The following is an 11,245-nucleotide window of genomic DNA, read 5'->3' on the forward strand; positions in this document are numbered from 1 at the left end:
CTGCCCCGGCTGCCCCTCATAAATTCAGAGCCGGGGCTGCTCCCAGCGCTCCCAGTTTGCACAGGGAGGAGGAGGAGGAGGAAGAGCGGGTGGGGATGAAGAGGAGGAGGAAGAGGAGGAGAATGAGTTGAGGATGGAGATGGAGGAGGAGGAAAAGAGATGGGGGTGAGGAGGAGGATGAGAGCGGGATGGGGATGAAGAGGAGGAGGAGGAGGAGAGCAGGATTGGGATGAAGATGAGGAGGAGGAGGAGGAGAGCAGGATGGGGATGAAGAAGAGGAGGGAAGAGTGGGATGAGAATGGAGATGAAAAAGGGGAGGAAGAGGAAGAAAAGGAGGAGAAGAGCAGGATGAAGATGAAGAAGGGGAGAAGAACGGGCTGAGGATGGAGATGGAGGAGGAAGAGGAGGAGAGCAGGATGTGGATGAAGAAGGGGAGGAAGAGAAGAACTGGATGAGGATGGAGATGGAAAAGAGGAGGAGGAGAGCAGAATAGGGATGAAGAGGAGGAGGAGGAGAGCGGCATGAGGATGAAGAGGAGGAGGAGGAGGAGCCGCCTCGAGGGGCGGCACTTCCTGGGGCAGCGGCGGCGGCTCCATCCGCTCCCGGGCGGAGCTTCCCGGAGCGGCCGGGCCGGGGGAGCCCCGGGCCCCCCGAGCATCGCCCGGCCCGGGGGTCCCCGGGGGTCCCCGGGGGTGCCGAACCCGCCCCGCGCCCGGCTCGGCAGGAGCGGAGGAGGCGGCGCCATGCAGGAGAGCTACGAGTCCCTGATCCTGCTGGGTGAGCCCTCGAATGGCCCCCGAATCCTTCCCAAAATCCCCTTCCTCAAAATCCCCCTCCTTAAAATCCCCTTCCCAAAATCCCCTTCCTCAAAATCCCCCTCCTTAAAATCCCCTTCCCAAAATCCCCTTCCTCAAAATCCCCTTCCTTAAAATCCCCTTCCCAAAATCCCCTTCCTCAAAATCCCCTTCCTTAAAATCCCCTTCCCAAAATCCCCTTCCTCAAAATCCCCCTCCTTAAAATCCCCTTCCCAAAATCCCCTTCCCAAAATCCCCTTCCTTAAAATCCCCTTCCCAAAATCCCCTTCCCAAAATCTTCCTCCTCAAAATCCCCCTCCTCAAAATCCCCTTCCCAAAATCCCCCTCCTCAAAATCCCCCTCCTCAAAATCCCCTTCCTCAAAATCCCCCTTCCCAAAATCCCCTTCCTCAAAATCCCCCTCCTTAAAATCCCCTTCCCAAAATCCCCTTCCTCAAAATCCCCCTCCTCAAAATCCCCTTCCTCAAAATCCCCTTCCCAAAATCCCCCTTCCCAAAATCCCCTTCCCAAAACCCCCCTCCTCAAAACCCCCCTCCTTAAAATCCTCCTCCCCAAAATTACCCCCCAAAATTATCCTCAAAAATTATCCCCAAAATCCCTCCTCTTAAAAATCCCCCTCCTCAAAATCCCCCCTTCCCAAAATCCCCCTTCCCAAAATCCCCTTCCCAAAATCCCCTTCCCAAAATCCCCTTCCTCAAAATCCCCCTCCTCAAAATCCCCCTCCTCAAAACCCCCCTTCCCAAAATCCCCCTTCCCAAAATCCCCTTCCCAAAATCCCCTTCCCAAAATCCCCTTCCCAAAATCCCCCTCCTCAATATCCCCCTCCTTAAAATAACCTCCCAAAATTATCTCCCCAAATCCTCCCCCAAAATCCCCCTCCCCAAAATAACTCCCCAGAATTATCTGCCAAAATCCTCCTCCTCAAAATCCTCCTCCAAAATTCTCCTCAAAATCCCCCTCCTCAAAATAACCCCCCAAAATTCTCCTCAAAAATTCTCCTCAAAAATTATCCCCCAAAATTCTCCTGCTCAAAATCCCCCTCCCCAAAATCCCCCTCCCCAAAATAACCCCAAAAAATAAAACAAGGAGATAAACCCCCTGCATTTGAAGTGGAAACCCCGCTGGAATGGAGCCACGATGACCCCGATTTTCCCTTTTTTTTCCCTTTTTTTTCCCTTTTTCTGGTGTTTTTGGCCCAGATTTCCCCATCCCCAAGCCCAACATTGTGTCCCGGCTGGAGCCCGAGGAGGAGCTGGGGGTGCCCGACCCCAACGACTCCAAGGAGTGGGAGATCCTCAGGGTGGCCCCTGCAGGTGAGCTGGGACCCCTCCCCACACCTCAGCCCCCACCCCAATTTCCCCAAATTTCCCAAATTTCTCCCCGTTATTTCCCCCGTTATTTTCTCAAATTTCCCCATTATTTTCCTTAATTTTTTTCCCATTATTTCCCTTTCATTCCCCATTATTTCTGCCATTATTCCCTCATTGTTTCCCCCAATTTCTCCCCATAATTTTTCCCATCATCCCCCATTATTTTCTCCATTATTCCCCCAAATTCCCCAAATTTCTTCAATTTTCCCCATTATTTTCCCCCATTATTGCCCCATTATTTTCTCCATTATTTCCCCATTATTTCCCATAATTTCCCCATTATTCCCCCATTTATTCCCCGTTATTTTCCCCCATTATTCCCTATAATTTTCCTTATGATTCCCCCATAATTTTCCCAATTTTTCCTAATTCTCCCATTTTCCCCTATTATTTTCCCCAATTTTTCTCCATTATTTTCCCCATTATTTCCCCCATAATTTCCCCATTATTTTCCCCAAATTTCCCCCATTATTTCCCCCATTATTCCCCATAATTTCCCCAATTATTCCCCCATAATTCCCCATTATTTCCCCCCTATTTTCCCCCATCATTGCCCTATTATTTTCTCCATTATTTCTGCTGTTTTTTTCCCCATTCCCCCATAATTCCCCCAATTTTTCCCAATTTTCCCCATTTTTCCCCATCATTTTACCCCCATTTTTTCCCATTATTTCCCCCAAATTTTCCCAATTCCCTCATTATTTCCCCCAATTCCCCCCCTAACTCCCCCATTCACTTTCTCCCCCAGATGACTCCGCCCCCCCGAGCGATGACGACGATGACCCCGCCCCCGAGGAGGCAGAACCCGCCCCTCCCCCCACGCTGGACTCCCTCCTCCTCCTCCCCTCCCCCTCCCCTTCCCCTCCCTGTCCCCTCCCCCCTCCCTGCCCCCTCCCCCCCTCCGCGGGGCGTGGCTCCCGCCGTGGGCGTGGCCGGCGCGGCTGTGGGCGGAGCCAGCAGCAGGCCCCGCCCCCCGCGAAGCCGTTCACCTGCCTGGCGTGCGGGAAAGGTTTCACGCGCAGCTCCAACCGCAACGCTCACCTGGCCACGCACCTGGGCCAGCGCCCGCACACCTGCGGCCACTGTGGGCGGGGCTTCGGCCACGCCCCGCAGCTGGCGCGGCACCTGCGGCTGCACCAGGTGAGCCAGAGGCGCTTCGGGTGCGGCCAGTGTGGGCGGAGCTTCGGCCGCAGCGCCAACCTCAGCGCTCACCTGAGGGCGCACCTGGGCGAGAGGCCCTACACCTGTACGGAGTGTGGGCGGGGCTTCAGTTATAGCTCCGCCTTCCTCAAGCACCGCCGCGCCCACGGGCTGCAGGACAACGAGGAGGAGGAGGAGGGGAGGAAGAGGAGGAGGAAGAAGGGCACACCTGGGCTCACCTGTGCGCCCGGGCACACCTGCACACCTGGGCACACCTGCACACCTGGGCACACCTGCTCACCTGGGCACAGCTGTCCTGGGCACACCTGTCCTGGGCACACCTGCACACCTGGGCACACCTGCACACCTGGGCACAGCTGTCCTGGGCACACCTGTCCTGGGCACACCTGCACACCTGGGCACACCTGCACACCTGGGCACACCTGTCCTGGGCACACCTGCTCACCTGGGCACACCTGTCAGCGCTGCGGGGCGGGGTTTGCAGATGGCCACGCCCTCCTGGCGCACCTGCATGGGCACTGTGTGGACACGCCCCTCGGCTGTGCCACGCCCCTCGGCTGTGCCACGCCCTACACCTGCGGGGATTGTGGGAAGGGCTTCGGGGGAAGCTCCGCCCTCATCCGGCACCAGCGGCTGCACCTGGGCTAGGAAAGACCGGAACCGGAACTGGAACCGGGACCTGAACTGGGGCAGGGAAACTTCCAGAACCAGGACTGGAACTGGAACCGGAACCTGAACCTGAACTGGGAGAGAGAAACTTCTGGAACCGGAACTGGAACCGGAACTGGGAAACCTCTGGGACCGGAACCAGGATCAGAACTGGCACCGGGACCGGGGCAGGGAAACTCTGGAACCAGAACCGGAACTGGGATTGGGACCAGGAAAGCTCTGGAACTGGAACCGGAACCGGGACCAGCACCGGGACTGGGAAACAACCAAAACCAGGACTGGAACCAGGACGCTGACTGGAACCGGAGCCAACCGGGACTGGGAACAGGGAATCTCTGGAACCGGGACCGGAACCGGGACTGGAACCAGGGCTGGGAAACCACCGGAACCGGAGCCCTGCGGAACCGGGACCGTCCCACAGACAGGACCGTTCCGGAACCGGGACCATTCCAGAACCGGGACCGTTCCGGAACCGGGACCCCCCAGAACCAGAACCGGGACCCCCCGGAGCCGTCGGACAGGAGGGGAAGGGACTCGAGGGGGCGTTCCCGTGGCCACGGACCTTTGGGGGGGACCCCTGGGAACCCAAACTCCATTCCTGGCCCCAAGATCCATCCCGGACCTTCGGGAATCCATCCCGGATCCTGGAATCCATCCCGGACACCCCCAAATCCATTCCAGAGCCCAAGGATCCATTCCAGACCTTTGGGAATGCACTCCAGATCCCCGAAATCCGTTCCAGACCCTCGGGAATCCATTCCCGACCCCCAAAATCCACGTTGGAGCCCCCAAATCCGTTCCTGACCCCGCGAGTCCATTCCTGACTTTTGGGAATCCATTCCAGACCCCAAAAAATCCATTCCAGACCCCCCAGAATCCGTTTCAGACCCCCTGAATCCATTCCAGACGTTTGGGAATCCATTCCAGACCCCCCAAAATCCATTCCAGACCCCCCAAAATCCATTCCAGACCCCCCCAAAATCCATTCCGGACCCCCCCAAATCCATTCCGGACGCTCGGGTGTCCCCACCCCTCCCCCCCCAGTGTCGGGACCCCTCCGGTGTCACCAAGAGAGACAAAAAGAGGGAAAATGTCCCCAAAATGTCCCTGGGGGCTGCCCCCGCCCCTCCCCCCATTAAAGCCCCTCCCATCTGCGCTGCCCGTGCGATCTCTGCCCCTCCCCCACCCACCCCCTCCCCATAAAAAAAAAAAAAAAAAAAGAAAGAAAATTCGGGAATTTTTGGGGAGGGGTCGCGGGTGGGGGATGGGAACGGCGCCAAACCCCGCCCCCAAAAAAACCGGAACCGGGGCGGGTGGGGGAGGGGTCGGCGAGGTGGGGGAGGGGCGGGGGCGGGGTCTCTCCCCTCCCCCCCTTTTTTTTAATTTTTTTTTAATTTTTTTTTCCCCGCAGCCCCCGGGGGTTGAACTTCCTGGGTCAGCGCTGCCTCCTCCCCCTCCCCCTCCTCCTCCCTCCCCCCCCCCCCCCCCTCCTCCTCCTCCTCCTCCTCCTCCTCCTCCATTGTCCGGAGCGGCCGCGGCGGCTCCGGCAGCGCCGGGGGCGGCCCCGGGGTCTCGGGACCCCCCCCCCGTTCCCGGGACCGATTTTGGGGCGTTTCCCCCCCGATCCGGGGGTGGGGGAGGGGGCGGCGATGTCGCCCAAGCGGTGCCGGGGTGGGGGAGGGGATGGGGGGGGAGGGGGGGAGGGGCAGGGGGGCGGTGGGGGGGGGAAGGGCAGGGCGGGGAGGAAGAGGAAGGAGACGGCGGCGGTGCGGAGGGGGGCGGGGGGCGCGGAGCCCCCCAACATCTGCGTGGAGTGCGGGCAGAGCTTCGAGCGCAGCGCGGCGCTGGCCCGGCACCGCAGTGACCACCGGAGTGACCACCGGAGTGACCAACGGAGTGACCGCAGCACTGACCACCGGAGTGACCAACGGAGTGACCACAGCACTGACCACAGCACTGACCACCCGAGTGACCACAGCACTGACCACAGCACTGACCACAGCACTGACCACAGCACTGACCACCGGAGTGACCACCGGAGTGACCACAGCACTGACCACAGCACTGACCACCGGAGTGACCAACGGAGTGACCACAGTGACCATGGCTCTGGGCTGAGCTTCGAGCGCAGCGCGGCGCTGGCCCGGCACCGCAGTGACCACAGCAGTGACCACCGGAGTGACCACCGGAGTGACCAACGGAGTGACCGCAGCACTGACCACCGGAGTGACCAACGGAGTGACCACAGCACTGACCACCCGAGTGACCACAGCACTGACCACCGGAGTGACCACAGCACTGACCAACGGAGTGACCAACGGAGTGACCAACGGAGTGACCGCAGCACTGACCACCGGAGTGACCACCGGAGTGACCGCAGCACTGACCGCAGCACTGACCGCAGCACTGACCACAGCACTGACCGCCCGAGTGACCACCGGAGTGACCACAGTGACCAACAGAGTGACCACGGCACTGACCATGGCTCTGGACACGGCACTGACCAAGGCAGCGGTCAGCCCGGCTGCTACGGACAGACGGACATTGGTCACGGTCAGCAGGGCGGCTCAGGACACAGCAGTGACCACAGACTGAGCACTGACCACAGCTCTGGAAACAGGAGTGACCGTGGCAGCGGTCAGTGCAGCGGCTCCAGACAGCCAGACCATGGCCGTGGTCAGCGGGCTTGTGGCCGTGGTCAGCGAGGCAGCTCTGGACAGAGGAAGCTCAGTGGAAATGGCCAAAGAGGCAACAGCGGTCAGCGGGGCGGCTCCGGCCAGCTGGACATCGATGGGAATGGCCGGAGGGTCAGCCATGGCAGCGGTCAGCAGGACCATGGCAGTGGTCAGCGGGAGCACAGCGATGGTCAGTGGGGCGGCTCCGGCCAGCCGGACATTGACAATGATGACCAACAGCCCACGCCCAGCGGCGGCCAGCAGCCTGGCAGTGATGACCGCCCAGATGACCACCCCACATCCCACCACCCCAGCACTGCCCCCTCCGCTGACCACTGCCCACTGACCTGTCCGGACTGCGGCCAAACCTTCTCCCAGAGCTCCCACCTGCAGCGTCACCGCCGCGGCCACACCGCGCTGACCAACACCTGCGGTCACTCCCACACCGCACTGACCGACACCTGCGGTCACTCCCACACCGCGCTGACCGCAGCCTGCGGTCACTCCCACACCGCGCTGACCGGTACCTGCGGTCACTCCCACACCGCACTGACCGACACCTGCGGTCACTCTCCGGCCACGCCGCGGCCCCGCGCGCGCCTGGACGGCCGGAGGAGCCCCAAGGGGCAGCGCAGGGGCGGCCGAGCGCGGCCCAAATCCGCTCTGGGCATCCCCAACACGTGCGGGGAGTGCTGGCAGAGCTTCGGCCAGAGCTCGGACCTGGTCAAGCACCTGCGCATCCACACGGGCGAGCGGCCGTACGCCTGCGGCCACTGCGGCAAGCGCTTCAACGTCAGCTCCAACCTGAGCCGGCACCGGCGCATCCACACCGGCGAGCGCCCGTACGGCTGCGCCGACTGCGGCAAGAGCTTCACCGACCGCTCCACGCTGAGCCAGCACCGGCGCAGCCACACCGGCGAGCGCCCGTACGGCTGCGGGCTCTGCGGCAAGAGCTTCAGCCGCAGCTCGCACCACCGGCGCCACCAGCGCACCCACGCCAGGGACGCCGCCGCTGCGGCTGGGGCGGCGCCGCAGATCTGGGGGTACCCGAGCCAGGCTTCTTGAGCAGCGTTCTGATGGTTGGAGTAAGGAAAAATTAAAGAAAATCTGGAATAATGAGTGGGTTTTTTTGGTGTTTGGTGGTTGTAATTGCAGTGTCTTGATGCCAGCCCAAGTCCCAATCCCGGTCCCAATCCCAGTCCCAGTCTTGGTCCCGGTCCCATCATCTTGATCCCTGTCCAAGTCCCAGTCCTGATCCTGGTCCCAGTCTTGGTCTCAGACCCATCATCTTGATCCCAGCCCCAATCCCAATCCCAGCCCCAATCCCAGCCCCAATCCCAATCCCAGCCCCAATCCCAATCCCAGCCCCAATCCCAGTCCCATTCTCACCATCCCACCCCAGCACCCACGGCGGGAGCGCCGCTGGGGCTGGGGCGGCGCCGCAGATCTGGGGGTACCCGAGCCAGGCTTCTTGAGTTGGAAAAATTAAAGAAAATTTGGAATAATTGGGGATTTTTTTGAGTTTTTTTTGGTGTTTTTTTGGGGTGGTAGGTTTGGGGTTTTGGGGGTTGGTTTGGGTTTTGGTCGCGGTTCCAGTGTCTTGATCCCAGCCCCAATCTTGGTACCAGACCCATCATCTTGATCCCAATCCCAGTTCTGATCTTGGTCCCCATCCCAGTCCTGATCCCAGTCCCATCCCAGTCCCAAATCCCAGTCCCAACCCCCAGGACCCCCCAATGCCCCAAACCGGACCCCCCCAGACCCCGGGACCCTCCCCACAATTCCCAAACCCCTCCCCCCAATGATCCCCCCTTTGATGACATCATCCCCGCCCCGATGACATCACAGTGATGTCACAGCACCCCAGGGTTTTTGGGGGGGATTTTGGGGGGGTTTATTAAAAGCCGGGAGGGAAATTTGGCAAAATCCGCATCCCCCCCCCCAATAAATACACATCATCAAGGGGGCGGGGCTTGGCTGTGGCAGCCAATCAGCACCGGCCACGCCCTGGCCACGCCCTGGCCACGCCCTTGGCCGTGGGTCACGGCCTCGTCCCGCTGTGGGGCACCCTGGGGTCACTGCAGACACCACTCAGGGGTCACTCCAGGCCACACTTGGGGGTCAGTTTGTCCCCACTTGTGGGTCACCCCAGGCCCCGCTTAGGGGTCAGTCCAGGCCACACTTAGCGGCCAGTTTGTCCCCACTTGTGGGTCAGTCCAGGCCCCACTTGGGGATCATTCCAGGCCCCACTTGTGGGTCAGTTTGTCCCCACTTGGGGGTCAGTTTGTCCCCACTTAGGGGTCAGTCCAGGCCCCACTCAGGGGCCAGTTGTGGCCACACTTGGGGGTCAGTTTGTCCACACTTGTAGGTCAGTTCAGGCCCCACTTAGGGGTCACTCCAGGCCCCACTTAGGGGTCAGCTGTGGCCTCCGTTGTGGGTCAGTTTGTCCCCACTTGGGGGTCAGTCCAGGCCACACTTAGGGGTCAGTTGTGGCCTCCCTTGGGGGTCACTTGAGGCCCCACTTGGGGGTCAGTTTGTCCCCACTCAGGGGTCAGTTGTGGCCACACTTGGGGGTCAAACCGTGTCCAACTTGTGGGTCAGTTTGTCCCCACTTGGGGGTCAGTCCCTGCCCCACTGCTGTGGGGCTGCAGGGCCGGGGGTCACTGCGGGGCCCCCACCGGGCAGGGCTGGCGGTCACTCCGGGGGTCACTCCGGGGGTCACTCCGGGGGTCACTCCGGGGGTCACTCTGGGGCACTGCCGGATACTGGGGGTCACCCCAGGGCTCTGTGGGGCGCTGGGGGTCACTCTGGGTGGCCGTAGGGCTGTGTTGGTCACTCCAGGGGTCACTCTGGGGGTCATTCCTTGGGTCACTCCGGTGGTCACTCCAGTGGTTGCTTGGGGTGGCCGTGGGGCTGTGTGGGTCACTCTGGGGGTCACTCCAGGGATCATTCCTTGGGTCACTCTGGGGGTCACTCTGGCGGTCACTCCGATGGTCACCGGGGGTGGCCGGAGCGGCCGGCGGGCGCAGCTCGGCCGACAGCGCCTCGAAGGCGTCCAGCATGGCGGCGCGGACGCGTTCGGTCAGCGCGGGAACATCGGCCGGGCCCAGCCCCCGCGTGGGCAGCGGGGGCAGCACCTGGATCACGCACTCACCTGGGGGACCCCAGACCCACATTGGGACCCCAGACCCAAATACACCCCACAGAGAGACCCCAGACCCACATTGGGACCCCAGACCCAAATATACCCCATAGAGAGACCCCAGACCCACATTGGGACCCCACAGAGAGACCCCAGCCCCATAAATACCCCACAGAGACCCCAGACCCAAATATACCCCACAGAGAGACCCCAGACCCAAATATACCCCACAGAGAGACCCCAGACCCACATTGGGACCCCAGCCCCAAATATACCCCATAGAGAGACCCCAGACCCATAAACACCCCACAGAGAGACCCCAGACCCACAGAGAGACCCCAGACCCATAAATACCCCACAGAGAGACCCCAGACCCACATTGGGACCCCACACCCATAAATACCCCACAGAGAGACCCCAGACCCACATTGGGACCCCAGCCCCAAATATACCCCACAGAGAGACCCCAGCCCCAAATATACCCCACAGAGAGACCCCAGACCCACATTGGGACCCCAGCCCCAAATATACCCCACAGAGAGACCCCAGACCCACATTGGGACCCCAGCCCCAAATATACCCCACATTGGGACCCCAGACCCATAAATGCCCCACAGGGAGCCCCCCGCGCCCCCTCACCGGCCGTGAAGCGCCGCTCCCGTTTGCTGTAGAAGTGCTGGTAGGACGAGATGACGATGGGGACCACGGGGACCTGTGGGGCACGACGGGCTCGGGGGGGCTCCTCCTGCCCCACAGCTGCCCCATAACTGCCCCATAACTGCCCCACAGCTGCCCCATAACCACCTTACAACTGCTCCATAACCGCCTTATAGCTGCCCCGTAACTGCCCTATAACCACCCCCTAACTGCCCCACAGCTCCCCATAACCACCCCATAAGCACCAACACAGAACCCCATACCCACCCCATAGCCCTCCAATAGCACCCCATAACCACCCCATAAAACCCCATGCCCCCATAAGCGCCCCATAACCACCCCATAGCGCCCCATAGCGCCCCATAACCACCCCATAGCGCCCCATAACCACCCCATAGTGCCCCATAGCGCCCCACATCCCCCGTACCTGCGCCTGCACGGCCAGGTGGAAGGCGCCGCGCTTGAAGGGCAGCATGGAGCCGCTGTGGTTGCGCGTGCCCTCGGGGAACACCCACACCCGCACCTGTGGGGCACAACGGGATGTGGGGCTGCCCCATAGCGCCCCATCACCACCCCATAGTGCCCCATAGTGCCCCATAACCACCCCATAACCACCCCATAGCCCCCCTATAACCACCCCATTACCCCCCATAACCACCCTATAATACCCCATACCACCCCATAGCGCCCCATAACCACCCCATAACCACCCCACAGCCCCCCTATAACCGCCCCATTACCCCCCATAACCACCCTA

At 61.1% G+C, this 11,245-nt stretch overlaps 1 protein-coding gene and 1 long non-coding RNA gene across 2 annotated transcripts; one reads left to right on the forward strand and one right to left on the reverse strand.

The window, feature by feature from the left end:
• The first annotated feature begins 613 nt into the window (after nucleotides 1-613).
• Nucleotides 614-2,977, forward strand: LOC115916888. Its single transcript, XR_004061640.1, has 3 exons — nucleotides 614-777; nucleotides 2,014-2,127; nucleotides 2,933-2,977. It is a non-coding gene; the product is annotated as an uncharacterized LOC115916888 (long non-coding RNA).
• A 6,030-nt stretch (nucleotides 2,978-9,007) lies between these two features.
• On the reverse strand, nucleotides 9,008-11,086 carry LOC115916880 (protein TsetseEP-like). Its single transcript, XM_030970615.1, has 3 exons — nucleotides 10,916-11,086; nucleotides 10,471-10,543; nucleotides 9,008-9,843 (listed from the first exon to the last, which is right to left on the reverse strand). The coding sequence occupies exons 1-3, from the start codon at nucleotides 11,084-11,086 to the stop codon at nucleotides 9,350-9,352; spliced, it is 738 nt and encodes a 245-aa protein (XP_030826475.1). The 3' UTR covers nucleotides 9,008-9,349.
• Nucleotides 11,087-11,245: the final 159 nt, after the last annotated feature.

Source organism: Camarhynchus parvulus, unplaced genomic scaffold, assembly GCF_901933205.1.
Source record: "Camarhynchus parvulus unplaced genomic scaffold, STF_HiC, whole genome shotgun sequence".
NCBI classification, from domain to species: domain Eukaryota; kingdom Metazoa; phylum Chordata; class Aves; order Passeriformes; family Thraupidae; genus Camarhynchus; species Camarhynchus parvulus.

What these genes read in the sequence shown, in the direction of transcription:
- LOC115916880 (XM_030970615.1), bottom strand. Translation starts at nt 11,086, where the DNA reads ATGGGGCACTATGGGGCACTATGGGGTGGTGATGGGGCGCTATGGGGC. An exon ending in ACCTGGCCGTGCAGGCGCAG is followed by an intron (nt 10,544 to 10,915) that starts GTACGGGGGATG and finishes CGTGCCCCACAG; the next exon opens with GTCCCCGTGGTCCCCATCGT. An exon ending in GGAGCGGCGCTTCACGGCCG is followed by an intron (nt 9,844 to 10,470) that starts GTGAGGGGGCGC and finishes GGGGTCCCCCAG; the next exon opens with GTGAGTGCGTGATCCAGGTG.